At 38.0% G+C, this 20,945-nt stretch overlaps 1 protein-coding gene across 3 annotated transcripts in view; it reads right to left on the reverse strand.

Annotated features, from left to right (window-relative positions):
- Positions 1 to 20,945, reverse strand: part of LOC126412554 (synaptic vesicle glycoprotein 2B) — a 556,944-nt gene that overhangs the window by 50,886 nt on the left and 485,113 nt on the right. For all 3 annotated transcript variants that reach the window (XM_050082206.1, XM_050082205.1, XM_050082207.1), the window contains 2 exons: positions 20,840 to 20,893; positions 12,451 to 12,531 (listed from right to left, as the gene is read on the reverse strand). In XM_050082206.1, the coding sequence (XP_049938163.1) occupies positions 12,451 to 12,531; positions 20,840 to 20,893 (135 nt within the window). The remainder of the gene's footprint in view (positions 1 to 12,450; positions 12,532 to 20,839; positions 20,894 to 20,945) is intronic.

Consider the following 20,945-nt stretch of genomic DNA (forward strand, 5'->3'; position numbering starts at 1 on the left):
CTTGTCCACTTGAGAAGGTTGCCTTTTAACTTTTTCATGTGGCAAGTAGATGGCTCTATTGAGATATGACACTGATATTGTTTTAAAACCTGTCATTTATTGTTGTTAAAACAATGGCAGTGCAGAAACTGGGTAACTTGTTTGTTTACAGCAGGAGTTTAGATGATCAATGCTGGGGAAGAAAAGAACCTGAGGCAATTCACTTGAAGATTCTTTTTGTAGGATGATTTTTTACAAATATTGTAAAGGCCTAACTCAAAACAATTGCTCACACCACTACACTCAACCTTCAATAATCAATCACTTTCAGAAACAACTGTTTACAATTGGTTTACAAATTGCCAGCGGTGAATTTCAAGAAGGATGACCAAATAAGCTGTTTCCATGAAACATCAATGCTGTAAGCACCACGACTGAAAAGAATTGACACATGACTTTTTTGGATTAGATTAGATTTACTTTCATTCCAATTGATCCATAGTGAGGAGGTCCTCCAGGATGTAGAACATGTCGGAAAAACAACAATACATGACAAATATTTACAACTAAAACAAATAAGCTGATGTACCATTCCACAGGTCCCAAGTGGAATGATCGTCATTTTTTAATGAACACCATATGAAAGAGTCATTTTACAAATACTAACGCACTGAATTTAAAATAAAATAGATTTTTTATTTATTTATAAGGTAATAATTGTGTAATACAACTACTGTAATAGTTATTTACAATGAACACATTACTGCACTGAAATGGTGCAGAAGTTAGATTGTACTTACACACACACACACACACACACACACACACACACACACACACACAGAGCTACATGCAGTTGGCAGGAGAGGGGTGGGGTGGGGGTGGGGGGCATCAGGAAAGGAGAGAAGTAAGATGACTGTGAGTGCATTGGTGGGATAGAGAGCTGTGCTGTGCTGGAGTGGGAACAGAGATTGGGACAGGTTGGTGAAGGACAATGACTAATGAAGGTTGAGGCCAGGACAGTTATGTGAACATAGGCTATACTACAGTTCAGATGGCACAGGCTGTGAAGCAGTTGTTAAAATGAAGAACATTGTGTTAGGCAGTGTCCTCAGCAACTGGGTGGTCCTGCTGCTTCTTGAGATAGTTTGTTAGTAGTCATTCATGAGGACAGACAGCTTGTTGGTTTTCATACCCAAGTAGAATGCGGGACACTGGTTGCAGCTTAGCTTGTAGATCACATGACTGGGAGGTTAGGAGATGCTTAAGACTGGACAGGAGTAGGTGGTGGTGGTGGTGGTGGTGGTGGTAGGTAGATAGACAATCCTTGTGGTTCAAAAGACAGTGGTGGAGCCTTTGTCAGCAGGTAGGATTATTAGGCCCAGATCAGTATTTAGGGGATGGACTGTGGTTTACAATGGGTCACCCTCCTCTAACATTAACTTTTTTTTATAGAAATAACTAATACCATGTATACTACCTATTCTTGTATAGGTGAACATTTTATCAGCTGTCTAACTGAATGAACTTCGTATGACTTTGTGTACAATGTGTTATTTTTTGGGCTAAAATGTATAAAAAGACATTAATTTGTTAGTACTATGTATGTACAGTTAAAATTACTCTTCTTTTAAAAATATTTGAAATTACGAAATTTCTGGTATACTTAAAATTCATATTAGTAATTGTACAATCTAATGTGAATCATTAAATTTATTTCTGGTTTTATTTACAAAATAGTGATATATTTGAGCAAAGATTCTTCTATTGTCAAGAACGTTTGTAAACTCTTTTGCTTTGTAAACTCTTTTGCAATGTAGTTAGTGCCACAGAATGTAGGTAGTGCCTCTGATGGAAGTAGATATTTTTCTAAGTTTCTCAACAACAATGTAATTTGTGGTGTGATAGAGGTGAAAACAGTAAAGCCAGTGTGAATTGGAAGAATGGGATAAAATAAAATATATTAATAGCAACAAGCAAAATCATCATCAGTTATTCAGTTCAACAAGAACCCAGAATGTTATAAAAATTACAGCCTCAAGAATGTACCCCTAGACACAACAAAATTTGGAGCCAAAAACAACAAGAAGATAAAATCAAGATAAGTAAAAAAAAAAGTATCTCTTTTGTATATCTTACACCTCTCGAACAAGTGTTGTCAACAGATTAATTTGTGTACGTCTGGTAGTGACCTAAGACTTTCTGCAGCAAAGTTATCACCTCCAAAAATGTAAAACATGGTACGATCAGCTGTAGCATCTTAAACCTGAATTGATGGGATTGCTACATTAGATTTGGTGAATACAGCTGGTATGAGAAGTTACGGTAGATTTGATGTTGGAACTGGGCTTCTGGACCTGGTTACATTTTAATTGATGGAAGATCAGAGGATTTATGAAATACCACTGTATTTTTCAGAAGAAAATACGTTTACTTTGGGAGCGCATGAAGAGTGAAATTACCTAATGAACCATTCTGGAACTGAAGGAATTTCGAAAACATGGACACCAACGACCGACGACGGACACACAGATAAATACAAAGGACATTCAAAAAGTTTTGCACAGTCGTCTCTAATTTTTTTATTTTTTGAAGAAGGAGAATGGAATTTTTTGTAAACTACTTGGGACATTTAGCTATGAGTTGGTATATAAACGTATTTTCTTTTATTTACAGGTGAGCCATAATGGACCATGAAGTAGATGTCAGGTTGCGACAACGATCGGTGATGGATTTTCATTGACTTTTTGGAACCTGGCTCCACAATTAACTGGGACCATTACTGTTTGTCATTGGACAAGCTGCAATGTGCTATCAAGACCCACAGACTACAGCTTCAGGGTCAGCTCATCAGACTTCACCATGACAATGCCAAACCCCATACAGGGTCAGCTCATCAGACTACACCATGACAATGCCAAACCCCATACAGCCCTTATGACGCAGGAGAAAGTCAGGAAAATGGGTTGGAAAATTGTTCCTCATTCTCCCTACAGTCCGGTCTTGGCTCCATATGATTTTTGCCTCTTTGATCATCTGAAGGCCCACCTGTGCAGTAAAAAATTTGATAATGAGAAAGACCTTATTTCCTGTGTCAAGCAATGGTGTAAAAGTCAATCCCCAGAATTTTACCAAAGTGAATTTACATCATGGAAAGAATGTTGGGCCAGATGCATTACAGCAGATGGAGGCTACATTGAGTAGGTTCAATGTACAGATAAATGTTCCAAATATGTTTACAAAAAATTTCATTCTCCTCCTGCAAAAAATAAAAAAATTTAGAGATGACTGTGCAAAACTTTTTGAACGCCCTTGTACTTACATTCTAAAATTTCTAGTTTATTATGGAGAATGATTCAGAATCTGGTGTCAATGACAGTGGTTTATCAGTAAATATGAGCACATCTATAACATGATGAGATATTAGTGAAAGTGTTTCTGACAGTGTAAGAATGTTGACAGAATTAGAAAAGAGGTTTTCAGACTTAAAATCAAAAACTGACAACCCTCAGGTAGAAATAAATTCAAGAATTGAAAATTCTCAGGCAGAAATAAATTCAAGAATTGAAAGTATTCAGGCAGTATTAAGTTGAAATTTGAGCCAACAAACTGACAGTTCTCAGACAAAACTACAAGCTGTAAGTCGAAATTTGAGGATTGACAGTTCGATTTCAAAGGCTGTGAGTGGTTTAAAATCAAAAATTAATGCAAATTTGGGGCAGATAGCACAAACTAAGCAAACTTTCAAAAAGTGGCAAATTACTTTTGAGTCAAGTCATAAAGCACTTAGTACTTGACTGTTGAGGGCAAAATTGTAAATTTTGAAACAAATTTAACTAATGAAATTTCAAACAACCAGTCAAAATTTAAAAATATTGCTGATTTTGTAAATAAGGAAAATTCTCAATTGAGAACTGAATTTGACCAGATGAAATGATTTTTTGGAAACAAAATTGAGACTTTCAAAACTGATACTGACAGAAAGGTCACAGAAATTGGCAGTAGGGTAGTTAATGTAAGAAAAAAAACTGTGGATTTTCTCTGCCTCGAGATGACTAGGTGTTGTGTGTCTTTCATCATCATTTCCTCCTCATACACTCGCAAGTCGCCATAGTGGCGTTAAAGAACTTGTGGAGCGGCGGCCGAACCGCCCCGCAAGTGGTCTCCTGGCCACCAATGCCATATGCTCATTATTCATTATTAGTAGTGTTAATGGGGTCTGGGGAAATTTCCCAATTAAAACTTACCCAGGAGATAACAAACTACACCCAAAAGACTTTTCACAATTCTGCAAGGAACAGTTCAGTTTTGAAATGTCTGACACTGTTAAGATAAAATTTATAGAGAAATTACTAGATGGTGAGGCACTTTTGTCGACCAATCAGCATTATGTATTTAAGGGGGGTGGACTATGAACAAGAGATTAGAGACATTTGTAATGACATCTGTGGGAATCAGAACCATGACAAGAACTGTAAACTGGTCAAAAGTTATCTAGGAAAAAGGGGACATGAGAAAATAGGATATTATTACAGAATTTACAAGGGGATTCTATTCAAGAGAAGTAGTGTAGATAGTGATGTATGGAAATTATGTTGGCCTGATCAATACATTGATGTACTCATCAAATACATTCTTGAAAGTTTTGGCCATTGTGGAATTCAAAAGTGTATCCAGAAAATCCAAGAGAATGTATACTTTAACAATTTAGCCAGGAGAGTTAGAAAAATTTTGAAAGCTTGTGACAGGTGCCAAAGAGTAAAAGTATCCAACCAAACTTGTAGAGGATTGATGCAGAACATCTTGCCAAAAGAACAACACAGGTCAGTCGCTTGGACTCATATTGAGCTTAACCAAGACCAAAGCAGGCTATTGCTACATCTTTCTTACGGTTGATGTTTTTTCAAAATTCATTAAGTTATACCCTCTTTGCAAAGCAAACATCAACAGTATTATTTCAAAAATCAGAGGGGGACTATTTTGGCAGGGTAGGAAAACCCTGATAATGGGACTCAATTTACTTCTGGACTATGGAAAGCTTTTATTGAAGATGAAAGGATAAACCACATTCTTATTTCAGCCTATTATCCATCGGGAAACCCTTCAGAGAGATACATGAGAGAAATTGGGCGATTCTTTAGAACATACTGTAATATTAATCATGCTAGTTGGATTGGTTATGACGAGAAATTTGAAAATGTTATAAACAGCCTGCAGCATTCCTCAACAGGTTTTTCACCTTATGAAATACAGTAAAATAGCAAACAACCACATACAATTAGTGATTTCATTGATTTCCATGTCTGCAAACCATTAAGTATTCAACAGAGAGAGGAAATTGAAGGAAAACCATGAAATCTCAAGGTGACATAAGGAAACATAGACATGATAAAAGATTGAACCCTACACAATTTAAAATTGATGACTTAGTCCTTGTTAAAACACAAAAGAAATCTAAAGCCATCTGCAGTGAATTAAAAAAGTTTTTTGACACGTACATTGGACCTTTCACAATTCGGGACAACCCACATCCGAATGCTTACCATCTAGTCTACCCAAGTTCTGGCAGACTGTTTGGCCTACGAAATGTGACTGAACTGAAACAGTATAAGAAAATGTAAGAAAATATTTTGAATATAATATAGGGAAACATTCCACGTGGGAAAAATATATCTAAAAACAAAGATGATGTAACTTACCAAACGAAAGTGCTGGCATGTTGATAGACACAAACAAACACAAACATACACACAAAATTCAAGCTTTCGCAACCAACGGTTACTTCATCAGGAAAGAGGGATGGAGAGGGAAAGACGAAAGGATGTGGGTTTTAAGGGAGAGGGTAAGGAGTCATGCCAATCCCGGGAGTGGAAAGACTTACCTTAGGGGGGGAAAAAAAGGACAGGTATACACACACACACACACACACACACACACACACACACACACACACACACACACACACATCCATCCGCACATACACAGACACAAGCAGACATTTCTCCCTTAAAACCCACATACTTTCGTCTTGGTGAAGGTATGTTCTCGAAACTTCAACAAAAGCCCATACCAAGCTACTGAGCATCTCTCCTGCAGAGTCTTCCACTGGAGTTTATCTATCATCTCCATAATGCTTTCACGATTACTAAATGATACTGTAACAAAGCGCGCTGCTCTCAGTTGGATCTTCTCTATCTCTTCCATCAACCCTATCTGGTACGGATCCCACACTGGTGAGCAATATTCAAGCAGTGGGTGAACAAGTGTACTGTTACCTACTTCCTTTGTTTTCGGACCGCATTTCCTTAGGATTCTTCCAATAAATGTCAGTCTGGCATCAGCTTTACTGACGACCAGCTTTATATGATCATTCCATTTTAAATCACTCCTAATGCCTACTCCCAGATAATTTATGGAATTAACTGGTTCCAGTTGCTGACCTGCTATATTGTAGCTAAATGATAAAGTATTTTTCTTTCTATGTATTCACAGCACATTACACTTGTCTACATTGAGGTTCAATTGCCATTCCCTGCACCATGTGACAATTCATTGCAGATCCTCCTGCATTTCAGTACAATTTTCCATTGTTACAACCTCTCGATATACTACAGCATCATCCGCAAAAAGCCTCAGTGAACTTCTGATATTATCCACAAGGTCATTTATGTATATTGTGAACAGCAACAGTCCTACGACACTCCCCTGTGGCACACCTGAAATCACTCTCACTTCGGAAGACTTCTCTCCATTGAGAACGACATGCTGTGTTCTGTTACCTAGGAACTTTTCAATCCAATCACACAATTGGTCTGCTCTTACTTTGTTCATTAAACGACTGTGGGGAACTGTTTTGAATGCCTTGCGGAAGTCAAGAAACACGGCATCTACCTGGGAATCTGTGTCTATGGCCCTCTGAGTCTCGTGGATGAATAGCGCGAGCAGGTTTCACACAATCGTCTTTTTCGAAACCCATGTTGATTCCTACAGAGTAGATTTCTAGTCTCCAGAAAAGTCATTATACTGGAACATAATGTGTGTTCCAAAATTCTACAACTGATCGACGTTAGAGATATAAGTCTATAGTTCTGCAAATCCGTTCAATGTCCCTTCTTGAAAACGGGGATGACCTGTGCCCTTTTCCAATTCTTTGGAATGCTAAGCTCTTCTAGAGACCTGCGGTACACTGCTGCGAGAAGGGGGGCAAGTTCCTTCACGTACTCTGTGTAAAATTGAACTGGTATCCCATCAGGTCCAATGGCCTTTCATCTTTTGAGCGATTTTAATTGTTTTTCTATCCCTCTGTCATCTATTTTGATATCTACCATTTTGTCATCTGTGCAACAATCTAGAGAAGGAACAACAGTGCAGTCTTCCTGTGTGAAACAGCTTTGGAAAAAGTCATTTAGTATTTCGGCCTTTAGTCTGTCATCCTCCGTTTCAGTTCCATTTTGGTCACAGAGTGTCTGGACATTTTGTTTTGATCCACCTACTGCTTTGACATAAGACCAAAATTTCTTAGGATTTTCTGCCAAGTCAGTACATAGAACTTTACTTTTGAATTCATTGAATGCCTCTCGCATAGCCCTCCTCACACCACATTTCCCTTCATGTAATTTTTGTTTGTCTGCAAGGCTTTAGCTATGTTTATGTTTGCTGTGAAGTTCCCTCTGCTTCCGCAGCAGTTTTCTAACTCGGTTGTTATAGTACGGTGGCTCTTTTCCATCTCTTATGATCTTGCTTGGCACATACTCATCTAATGCATATTGTACGATGGTTTTGAAATTTGTCCACTGATCCGCAACACTATCTGTACTTGAGACAAAACTTTTGTGTTGAGCCATCAAGTACTCTGAAATCTGCTTTTTGTCACTTTTGCTAAACAGAAAAATCTTCCTACTTTTTTAAATATTTCTATTTATGGCTGAAATCATCGATGCAGTAACCACTTTATGATCACTGATTCCCTGTTCTGTGTTAACTGTTTCAAATATTTCGGGTCTGTTTGTCACCAGAAGGTCTAATATGTTATCGCCACAAGTCGGTTTTCTGTTTAATTGCTCAAGGTAGTTTTCAGATAATGCACTTAAAAAAATTTCACTGGATTCTTTGTCCCTGCCAACCATTATAAATGTTTAAGTCACCCAGTCTATATCTGGCACATAATTATTCCGCATTTTAGCCTTAAAATGTTGTAAAAAGTCATTTTGAACATTTGAATTGTAATTTTGATGTTGTAGAAATATTACCAGCTCAAAATTGTTTCATAAAATCACATAAGTAATTTAATTATGTAAAGATATTCAAGAGTGTTCTGGACTGAATAATAAGAGCTTAATTGTTTACTGTATATATATTTCAGAATTGCACTTGTAAAAGATCATTAATTTCAGAAATATCCATTATCATTGCGCTTGTTTTAATTTCTACTAAAAATATGTAATGTCAGTTTTTGCTGGATTAACTTATTGCAATTGTAACATCAAACATGAAATAACATAATAATGTCAAAGAACGTAATTGTTAAAATATGTATAAATACACCTTGTCCAAAGCCTTGGTGTGTGCAGTTGGAGTACTACCTGGTGTGTTTTGGTGCCTGTGAAGTTGGGACTGTCAGCTGTTGTATATATGTGTGTGTAAATAAAACAAATGTTGTCAGCATATTAATTGGTGTATGTCTGGTAGTGACCCAAGAATTTCTGCAGTAAAGTTATCACCTCCAAAAATGTAAAACACGGTACGATCAGCTGTAGTATATTAAACTGGAATTGATGGGATTGCTATGTTATATTTGGTGAATGGAGTTGGTATTAGAAGTTATGTTAGATTTAACGTTGGGGCTGGGCTTCTGGACCTGGTTACATTTTACTGTAGGCTTCCATAAGCAGCACTGTGTGTGTGTGTGTGTGTGTGTGTGTGTGTGTGTGTGTGTGTGTTGTCTAATTCCAATGAAGGTCTTTTTGGTCGAAGGGTTACATGGTTCACAATCATTCTGTTGTGCCTATCTGTGGCTCAATATCTCCGCTATATGGTGAGTAGTAATCTACCCTTTTCATAATATTGTCATTTTCCATGCTGGATTTTCCATTGTTTGGTTTAACTGAAAACTCTACATATTCTTCATCATGACAATGCCCGTAGTCACACAGCTTGTCAAATAATTCTACATGAAATAACACAGATTTAATGTCATAGTCATTGTATTTATCCAAATTCTTGGCAAACGACTTCTTTCTGTTCCATTATGTCAAACAAAAACTGTGGAGCAACTGATTTTCATCTCAAGAAGCTGTGGAATCCTTCCAAAGCCAAGGATTCGATGTGGTTCTAAAGTCAGTGTGGGGAAAAAAAGTTTCCAGAATTGGTTTGGATGTGTGTAAACGCGTATAAATTTTTAGAGCAAATATTTTGAGAAACAATAAAACAATTTGTATGATTTTTTTCCATTAAAACTTGGCCCTTGTACAGTTGCTTATTGCATCACTACAGAAAAATAAATTAAGAATGAACTTCACTGTAAAACAGAGCGGTCAGGTGAAAAAAATCTAGCTGACAGATTCCACAAGAGCTGTACCAAAAGTAATACAAAAACGTTTATAACTGGTTTAGTAACTTATATACCTTCTTCAAAACTACACATGTAGTCACAGTGACTCTTCAGACATTTCAGAATCTGTTTCCCCCTTGGATGTGAATAGTCCATTTCAAACAGAATATGTTGAAACTAAGTTCTTGGCACAGGTTCATTAAATTTACAGAATGCTCTAGTAGGTGTATGGAAGTGACACTTCCAACACCATACATGTCCACAGGTGGACATAGAAATTTCCAGAAGGAAAACCAGTACTAAAACCAATGAGCACAGTTGAAGATGATTAACTGTAATAACTAATATGAATCATCAACAGTGGATGAGGTTATTCACATGAATGGACAGGTTTTTCTATACTACTCCACATAGGTAGAACACAGTTTATGGTTGCTCACACTGGCAGTAATGCAGAGACCGGAGGTTGTTGATGGCGGAGTTCATGAAGTATGAAAAGATAACCAAAAAATAAGTCCAGAGCATAGCAAAGTCATCTGAAGCACACACAAACAGTCCAGGGAGCAATCCGAATTGGAAACATAATACAGGCAATATCAAAACTCTTCTGATAAGTGGCACTTACTGAGGGCTTCTATGACTATTGAGAGACTGACTGACAGTCTCACATCAGCAGACATCTCCACAATATGCTTATGGCTGTGGTGGTGCCCCTTGGTGAGCAAGCTGTAGCCAGAGTATGAAGTCCGATCCCCGGCCTGTTATTTATGGTGAATTTGAATTACTGTCGGATACTAAACATGTAACAAAATGTGAGGCAGCAGCAGAACCAAAATGTGGTGCAATGCCATACAGAAAGTGGTGGGAAGCTTAGATTTCAGGTCAAGAAGGTCTACTCAAAGCATTTCAAAACAACAGTTGCATATTTTTTCTCAACTGATTACGCAGTATGAAACATGGTCATATCTTTAATATTGGGTAATAAAGTATAACTACATAAAATATCACCACAGCTCTTCTTGAAGGTCAAATAAAAGCTACTGATCATCTTAGAAATTTGTGGTGACCTTGTTTCATGGCAGGGGTATTATTGTTCTTGATTTTCTGGAACATGATAATACTATGAGTACACTGAGACAATCAAATTGAAAATCCATTAGGGATAACAGCTAATCTTATAATAACATACTATCAGGTTGTTTCTCTTTGTTATGTGCATTAGCTCACATTTATCTACATTTTAAGGGAGCTGCCATTCAACACCACACAAAACCAGGAAAAGGGACGACTTGACAACTGGATAAAAAATGTTAGGACCAAGATTTTGGACCACGGAACAAATCAAAAATGGTTTAATCCAAAATGGAGGTGTAGAAATAAAGTTCTGGCAGAAGCCATCTAATATACAGGAATTTGAAAAGGAGCAACAGTTTTGAGTGCAGGTCTTTTACATGCGTCTTCCACAGGGATGTGATCCCTGTTGCAAGGGGCTGGGATTGGGAGTGGCACAAGGAGGGATTAGGATGTTATGGAGGTTGGAAGGGGGGGGGGGGGCAATAGAACACCTCTTTATGAAGAGTGGGAAGGAGCTTGGGTAGGATGTCCCTCATTTCAGAGCATGATGACAGGTAACCAAAACCCTGACAAAGGATGCGGTTCAGTTGTTCCAGTCTGGGATGGAGTAGGTGACAAATGGGGCACTCCTTTGTATTTGGCTCTTGGATGTGGTGGGAGGATTGAGGATGTGAGAGGAAATAGCATGAGAAATCTGTCTGCAGATTAGGTCTGGGGGATAGTCTCTCTCTATGAAGGCCTTGGCAGAGGACCTGGTGAAGTGGATGGAAGAAAAGGTGTTAGGTTGTGAAGGAATGAAGATAGGATGTCTTGCCCCTGAGTCCAAACCACAAACATATTATCAATGAATCTGAATGAGACTAGGATTTGTGGCTTTGGGAGGCTACGAAGGTTCCCTCTACATGGCCAATAAACAAATTAGCATAGGAGGATGCCAGGAGGGTGTCCATGTCTGTGCCACAGATTTGTTTGTACACCTCCATTTCAAAGGAGAAGCAGTTATGCGTTGGGATAAATTTAGTTAGGTGTATGAGGAATGAGGTAGTGGGTTTGGAGTGCAAAGGGTGTTCAATTGCAGCAAGACCATGGGCATGAGGGATGTTGGTGTATAAGGAAGTGGTATCAACAGTGATAGTAGGGAATCATGTGGTAAACGGGTGGGGATGGTGGAGAGTTGTTGGAGAAAGTGGTTGGTATCTTTGACATGGGAGACTAGATTATGTGCAATTGGTTGGAGGTCTTGGTCATTGAGAGCTGAAATCCCTTCAGTGGTGGCACAATAACCAGCTATAATGGGCTATCCAGGATTGTTGTATTTGTGAATTTTGGGAGCATGTAGAAGGGGGGATGTGCGGGGTATCAGAGGGATGAAGAAGGAAATGGATTCAGGGGAGTGGTTCTGGGAAGAGCCTAAGTCTTTAAGCAGGTACTGGAGGTTGTACTGGACAACACTCAGAATTGCAAAAGGCAAAAGTGATCATAAACTGAATATGATAGATCAAATAAGAAAGAAATGAACAGTTTATGTGGAACTACTGCATAATTATACAGAACAATGCAGCATGGGGAAATGAAAACAGCATATGAAATAAACAGCAAAAGTACAGAGGCTCAGGTTTTTTCCTCCCATGCTGCACCACAATAATGATTTATGGTGTACAATGGAATCTGTGGATTAGACAACTAAGTAGAACTACAATGGGAGTTCATAAGCATAAATTTTTAACATATTAAAACTGCAATACTGTGAAGAAACATAGTGAAGCAACAAAGTTTAATTGCAGTAGACAAATATATCTAACATTTATACTGAATATTAAGCATCAAGTTATTGAGAACAATCTCACCTGTTAGTTCTATTGCTGTCTCAAAGTCTGCCTTCTCTGTGCTGCTCTTTGTCTTTTCTTGGTCAGCCTTAGTTCCCAGGCCTGTGAAACAATAAGATATTAATTTCTATAATTTCTGTTCTTCTAGATGTCAAGATTAATATGTGGAACTATGTTTTGTCCAATTTTATGCCCAAAAAAATATAACTTTGATACCACTGCTACCCCTAACTACTACCATGATGACTGTGCCATCCACATCCACCACCACAAGAAATTGCTGCACAAGTATCACTGGACCAGAGTCATGAACACTTGCGGCCTTTCTCACTCCTTATGAACCACTTCTGATGTCTGTCAGAGACTGTTCACACTCCAAAGGCATTTCTTTTACCACACAAACTTTTTGACATAATATAAAGCTCCTGATGTTGCCAGTGTGTCTACTGTATAGATGTTACAGAACTGGTTTTAATAGTTTCAGATAATATTTTATTTATAATGAATTTCTTTCTTATGTTTAGTTTATAACAATTATACAGTATTCAAACTGATCGTCTAAATGGCTATCCCAGTTCATGTTTCTAGTAGCAGGCTGATTATCTAGCAGCTTTCAGGGGCAGCAAAAATTTGATTTTTAATATATCACAGAATTGTTGACCAAATTTAAAAAATTAAAATGCTGTCATACTCTAACCATGAAAAGCCAAAATCTTATCTTAAATATTTAATGCAGTAAGACAAGTATTACAGTTAGGAACTGTGGCATATTTCTTGATGCAGAGTAAATGGCTGCATGCAAATACCCAGAGAATATTCATCTACTGTTTTAGAATGAAAGCACTTGTTGACTTGCAACAAACTTTACACATAATTTCAAACCCTTATGAAACTGTTTCTCACTGACACCCCCTAAAAACTGATGAAAGGCCAAGAAAATGCATTCTTTACTACATTTTTGCTTTTCATGCAATAAAACTAGTGCATCAGGCTTAATGTTTTAATATATTACTCCTTTACTATGAACTCTCTTTGCAACACAATTTGCATACACTATGCAAATATACCACTGAATTTATCTGCAAAATTATATTCTCATATGGTATACACCTTAAGAGATATGACATTAGAAACATTGAGATTACTGAGTAACTAGCTTTTGCTCAGAATGGGGTGCAAATCACCCTGGCTATACTCATCCAGTGTTTGGTAATGAAAGTATTTAGTAACTTCCAACAAACTTTAAATATATTTTCAAACCTTTTCTAACTTTTTCTCGCTTAAGATCTATAAAATCAAATATTTTATAATGCATTTTTAAAATAATGATACATTTGCAGCTGTTTTTTTACATGAGAGTTTGATTCTTTAAAGAGTAAGAGGTTTATCAGTACATAACAAGGAAGTTAAAAAACAATTTGTAAAAAGGAATAAAGTTAAATATTTCAGTAGCAAAGCAGTGTTGAAGTGTTGTATAACATTTTGTTGTGTCACAGACTGAGATCCTCTAATGCAATTAGCTTTATTATCGTAGTGGAGTATGTATTGTATTGCTTTGTGCCCTAAATTGGTGTTATAATTTCCAGCCAACCTATTGCTCTTGAAAACGTGTACCTTTTCCTACCACAGTGTGGAGTTTTACTCCTGTAATACAATTAAGAAATGAGTTGAACTCTCATAACCATCTTGCCTCTAGAAACCAGATGGCAGTTATAAGAGTCGAGGGGCATGAAAGGGAAGCAGTGATTGAGGACGGAGTGAGACAGGATTGTAGCCTATCTCCAATGTTATTCAGTCTGTATATTAAGCAAGCAGTAAAGGAAACAAAAGAAAAATTTGGAGTAGGAATTAAAATTCATGGAGAAGAAATAAAAACTCTGAGGTTTGCCAATGACACTGTCATTCTGTCAGAGACAGTAAAGGACCTGGAAGAGCAGTTGAACAGAATGAACAGTGTCTTGAAAGGAGGAGATAAGATGAACATCAACAAAAGCAAAACAAGGATAATGGAATGTAGCATAATTAAATCATATGATGCTGAGGGAATTGGATTAGGAAATAAGACACTTAAAGTAGTAGCCGAGCTTTACTATTTAGGGAGCAAAGTAACTGATGATGGTTGAAGTAGAGAGGATGTAAAATATAGACTGGCAATGGCAAGGAAAGCGTTTCTGAAGAAGAGAAATTTGCTAACGTCTAGTATAGATTTAAGTCTCAGGAAGTGTTTTCTGAAAGTATTTGTAGAGAGTGCAGCCATGTATGGAAGTGAAGCATGGGCGATTGATAGTTTAGACTAGAAGAGAATAGAAGCTTTCGAAATATGGTGCTACAGAAGAATGCTAAAGATTAGATGAGTAGATCATGTAACTAACGAGGAGGTTCGGCAGAACTGGGGAGAAGAGAAACTTGTGGCACAATTTGACAAGAAGAAGGGATCAATTGGTAGGACATGTTCTGAGGCATCAAGGGATCACTAATTTAGTATTGAAGGGCAGCATGGAGGGTAAAAATCATAGAGGGAGACCAAGAGATGACTACACTAAACAGATTCAGAAGGATGTAGGTTGCAGTAGGTGCTGGGAGATGAAAAAGCTTGCACAGGATAGAGTAGCATGAAGAGCTGCATCAAACCAGTCTCTGGACTGAAGACAACAACAACAACAACAACATGAACTGTCTCTGACTACTGTGGATATGATGATGAGCTACTTCTTCCATGACCCAATGCCTAACCTCTGCAATAAACTTCCATAGCTCCCATTGCCTTCTTCACCAAATTTTCCCCCTCCAACAATGCATAGATTATGTCATTGTCAGTATCCTGAAGGGGTAATGCTGCAACAGTCATCCCTTCAGTACCAGGACAGACAGCACACTATACAACAAACAATTTTCTTGGGGTTCTTGACATATTACACAACAGCATTCCTCGTTACACTATTTATGGTGAAACAAATAAAATTCAAATTAGCACAGTAAATACATGCACATACCTCCTTCACTGTCTCGCATTTTACCCATTTTGTCATGAGGGATGGAATTTTGTGAGATCAATATTAAAATTTGTGTTCTCCTGTCTCAATACAAGATATGCTTCTTTTAATAACACTGTTGAATATTTTTTTACCTTTTACACCATATTCACTAAGGTAATATGGAGGAAAAGTGGGTGAATGGGCCAATGGAATGGTACCTGTCTATTAACAGAAGCCGACAAATTGGTCACAGCCTAAGTAAGCCGTTCAGCCAGGGCCGGTAGTATGGCATCCATAATAAATAAACCTGATGATACTGCACTTAAATCACACAAATATGGCTTTATTCAAAACCTCTGAACAATAATGAAAATAGCCTCTTGGTAATCTACAAAACACAGAACATGGTTGTGCATGATACAAACTTGAATAGCTGAGAGAGGGTCAGTCAGGAATGCCCTGTGCATATATATGCACAAGTTGTGATGGCATGGCAGAGACTGTGCTGCAAGCATGCCTCCTACAGTCAGCTTCCAGTGGCCAGCCCGCACTGGTGTAGTTGGTTGCAGATTCAAATACACACATACAGTGTCACCCAACTCGGCGCTCTCACACTCACATGCACTAGAAGAAGATACAGCAGTATCATCCTGCAGTGGTTGCTCACAGTAGGAGTCTGGGCACACCAAAATACCTTTTTCATTCTTTATTTCATGAGATTTTGAAATTAAATAATGTGAGGAAACAAGTACGTATTTCTGTATCTGCTGCTTGGCATAGCCATCAAGTATCAGTGTCAATAATTGTATCTTCTCAGTATTGGTGGCTGCCAAGATAGCAGTGTTTAGGTTTTGAAACCACACATCATGATGGGTGCACATCTTCAGGTTCTGCGCAAAGTACATCTACATCATACACTTCACAAAGTTCTGAAGATGTTGCTTTTGTAAAACTTGTTTCAAGTTCTTCCACTTTTCTTTGTACATTCTGTTTTCTTCTTGTGTTTCTCATCTTGCTTTGGCATTTAAAGGGGGATATATTAGGGGCCATAACAGAAGTCCTAAGATTCAACACATCAGCAACTTAACACCCAGGAATTTAAACATCTGCACTGTCTTCTTCTGTTCCACACTCCGTTCAGGTGGGTTATCACTAAATTTCTTGTTATAGCAAGTATAGCAGTTCCTGCACAATGGATGTCATGGTAACACAGTTACCTGGGGACCAAGATATTTCTGCAATATCTCTGACAGATAACTAACAATTATGAAGTGTTTTTCACTTTTCTTAATATCACCTTCCTGTGCCTTTTTTCATAGTCCACACACCTCACTGTTTCACTAATATCTTTCCTCAATGACAAGGGATCTAACAAAAAGCTCAAACCAAGATTAAACTATATGCAGAATGATTCAACATAGCTCGCTCTTCCATTACTGTATTTCATCAATGACAATGTATCTAACGAAAAGGTCACAGTAGCCGGCCGCGGTGGTCTCGCGGTTCTAGGCACGTAGTCCGGAACCGTGCGACTGCTACGGTCGCAGGCTCGAATCCTGCCTCGGGCATGGATGTGTGTGATGTCCTTAGGTTAGTTAGGTTTAAGTAGTTCTAAGTTCTAGGGGACTTATGACCACAGCAGTTGAGTCCCATAGTGCTCAGAGCCATTTGAACCATTTTGAAAAGGTCAAAGCAAACAAAATTCTATGCAGAATGATTCACATGCAAGTTCTCACTCATTTATTACAAAAGTACGGAGCTGGAAACAGTGTTGCCAACATGCATATTTTGCACTAAAAATTCAATAATGTGGAATATGCAGAATGTCGAAAAATTTCTAAAGCTTTATACAAAAAAATATTGCCCACTGAGGTTGCAGTAACTACTAACGCAGTTACCAAACAATATATTGTTCTATTTTCATAAGTTTTGTGATGGAGGTTTTGAAGTACATAACTCAAAAAAAAAAAAACTTGTAAAAATGTGATTTTTTTAAATTTTTAGCACAAAATATTTAAATAATACAGATAGCTGGAGCAGACAAGATATTGTTTATAATTATTCCATTTGTATCCGGTAATATAGGAAGAAAGTTAGCATTCTGTGCTCTAGGGCAAAACATCTGTCACGGCTCCAGTACTTTTGGTTTATTAGCTATATATTTTTTCTCTACTGTTTTAAGAGTTATTTACAAAATATAAATTTTTCAAAATATACATTTTACAAAAACCAAGATAAAATGAAAATATTTTATGATTTGAGTTGAAATTGCCCTCTTTATTATCATGAGGTAATGAGTGTTATTGATAGATGACCTCAGATTGATTCCATATTTCTAGATTTACAAAAGCTTTTTGACACCATAACTCACAAGTGATTTCTAATCAAATTGCATGCATATGGAGTATCATTTCAGATGTGGAGTGGTTTCATAATTTCTTGTCAGGAAAATCACAGTTTGTAGTAAGAGATAAGAAGTTATCTGTTGTTTCTAATATTCTGAATGATTTATGGGACAATCAGAGTAGCCATCTCAGATTGTTTGCACACAATTCTGTCATTTACTGTCCAGTAAAGCCATCAGTATATCAAAATCAATTTCAAAATGATTTAGACAAGATATCTGTATGATGTGAAAAATGTCAATTGACCCTAATTAATAAAAAGTTTATGGTCATCCATATGAGTGCTAAAAGGAATCCTTTAAATTTCAGTTACACGATACATCACACAAACCTAAAGGCACTCAATTCAACTAAATACTTAGGGATAACAATTATGAACATTTAAACTAGAATGATCACACAGATAACATTGTGATGAAAGCGAACCACAGACAATTTTTTATTGGCAGAACATTTAGAAGATGGCACAAATCCATTAAAGAAATTGCTTACACTACACTTGTCCATCCTCTGCCGAAGTATTATGGTGCAGTATCAGATCCTTAACAGATAGGACTGATGGAAGCCATTGAAAAAGATCAAAGAAGAGCAGCTCATTTTCTATTATCGTGAAATGGGGGTGAAAGAGTCAAGGATGTGATACATGAGATGAGGTGGCAATAATTAAAACAGAGGTGTTTTTTGTTACAGCAAGATCTTTTCACAAAATTTCAATCTTTAACTTTCTCCTTTGAATGCAAAAATATTTTGTTGATACCCACCTACACATGAAGAAGTTATCAGTGTAACGAAATAAGAGAAATGACAGCTCACAAAGACAGAAAGCATTTGTTTTTTCTGCTCATTGTTCAAGAGTGGAATGGTATGGAAACAGAGGGAAAGTGGTTCTTGAACTCTCTGACAAGCAATTAAATGTGAATTGCAGAATATTCATGTGTCATCCAGAAGTAGATGTAGAATAACACTGAATGCAGAAAGTTGGGGCATGCACATTCCATCCCTGGGTGGTTAACAGAGTAGTGGCTGGAAGGGCATCCTGCCACCCTTAAACTAACCATACCCAATCTGTTAATAACACTGCCAACCCAGCACTGATGTGCGACAATGACACAAGAAAAAGAAGAAGAAGAAGAAGAAAAAGAAGGTGTAATCAAACTAATTTCATTTCTAACTTGTAGAAGTATTGCCTGGCATTTAATATCAATATGTAATTTATAATTCACTATTTTTAAAATCTTTCTTATGTGAATCCTTAAAAAACACTACCAACAGTGGCACAGCAATCGCTACTTGACCTCAATCAGTAACAGTCAGTCACAGTAGAATCATAGTCAGTCTTGACCGAATATTCATCGAGTCATGTTCTGAGACTCAATGCTATATTACTGTTGAAGTTATTTACCACAATTAAACAACTGGTGTTAATATTGTAACCTGTATAATTAGATTAGACTAATCAGACTTTATGGAAATGACTCATAAAGCACAGTGTTATTCATATACATTATTTTTTTAAAACTAAACAGACAACTCAGTAATATTGTCTCCATAAATGTCTTTGATTTAATGGTGAAGACTGTACAGTCTCAGCACTCATATTTTGAAATCTACTCACTTGTAATAGGGGAGGCAATGCCAGAGCCATACAGAGAATTCGGGACCAAACCTCGACTGTCGCGAGTTGAGGCTGCTGCCAGTTCAGCAACTCAGCAGAAGCAGCTGCTTTTGTGTCATCTTAATTTGATGTGCCATGGCCTGGGACACTAGGAAACTTCTGCAGTTTGACACTGACACATGCCAATAGACGGACATCGCTCACTGACCCCATTCAAGACGTTCCAACGGTGACACAGAAATGCAGTCCCTTCCATGAAGTAAGCACTGAGCAGCTGCATTTAAACCATGGCCCTGCCAAGTAGGTCACAATGGCACTGCAGGGTCATGCACAACACTTGCCATGTGTCATTATCACTACGAGATCTACTGACGCAACTTCGTCGTTTGTGCCATAACTGTGTCCCTAGCACCACTGCCGTCGTTTGGCCACGATCTGAGGATATCCGCCAGACTGTCCAGACCAATGGCAGCTGACACTCTTGCCACTGGCTCTACAGGGCCATTTGCCACCATCATCATCAGTTATCTGCTATATTAGCAGGTCCTTTGCCTCTCCATTTTCTGCGATCCATTGCTTCCTTCTTAAGGCTGCTGTATGTTGTACTGTCCATCATGTCATCCAGTATCTGGAATCTCTTCCTTCCTCGCTTTCTTTTCCCTTCTACATAACCTTCTAAAACTGTTTTTATCAGTCCGTCATCCTTTCTTAATATATGCCCAATCCAATTTCTTTTTCTTCTCTTTATTACATCTAGTAACTGCCTTTTCTCTCCCACTCTTCTCAGTACCTCTTCACCATATCTGCTGCCAAAGTCTGCCGGCACCCCGCTGCTGTTCTCCAGCCTTTGGTCCAGAGTCAGACACTGGGTGCCACCACAACAAGGGAGAAGAGGGCATTGGCTGCTCCACACCTCCAGCACAGCTGCTGTCCATTGCCCTGGACACCACTGCTGAGTTTTGTGTAGGCAGCTCATCTCCCAGTTGTGTCTAATGCTGCTGACTACTCGCCCACCACAATGAGCTAAACTGTGCCAGAGATGGAGGCGCACTCGGATGACTTTCTGAGTTTAATTAATTAATGACAAACTGCTTATGTGCACTGATTGTTTGTTCGCAGTTTCCCACAGTGTCCCTCCTGCCTCCAAAGCTATCAAAAAGAACCCAAGATGGCCCAGGTGAGGGCAAGCCCATCCTGACAAACATGAAGACCGCTCCCACCATCCTGTAGCAGTCGTTAATCCTCCCAACCAGTTACACACTTTTTTCACTTAACTACTGGTTGTGATTCCAATTTATTTTTTCTGATCAATGAATCAAGTCAATATAATCTTGAACTCCCATCAGTCCAACTGTACTCTCCCAAGTAACAAACTTTTACATACACTTTGAATGGTTCTATTTTTCTTTACTTACCTCCAAGTTCAATATCTTTTGAGCAGCCGTTTGCACGATCGTCCTTCACATCATCTGAAAAAATAATGCCACTGATTAAAATTAAGTTCCAGGAGGAAAGTGACTG

This window comes from Schistocerca serialis, chromosome 7 (genome assembly GCF_023864345.2).
Source record: "Schistocerca serialis cubense isolate TAMUIC-IGC-003099 chromosome 7, iqSchSeri2.2, whole genome shotgun sequence".
NCBI classification, from domain to species: domain Eukaryota; kingdom Metazoa; phylum Arthropoda; class Insecta; order Orthoptera; family Acrididae; genus Schistocerca; species Schistocerca serialis.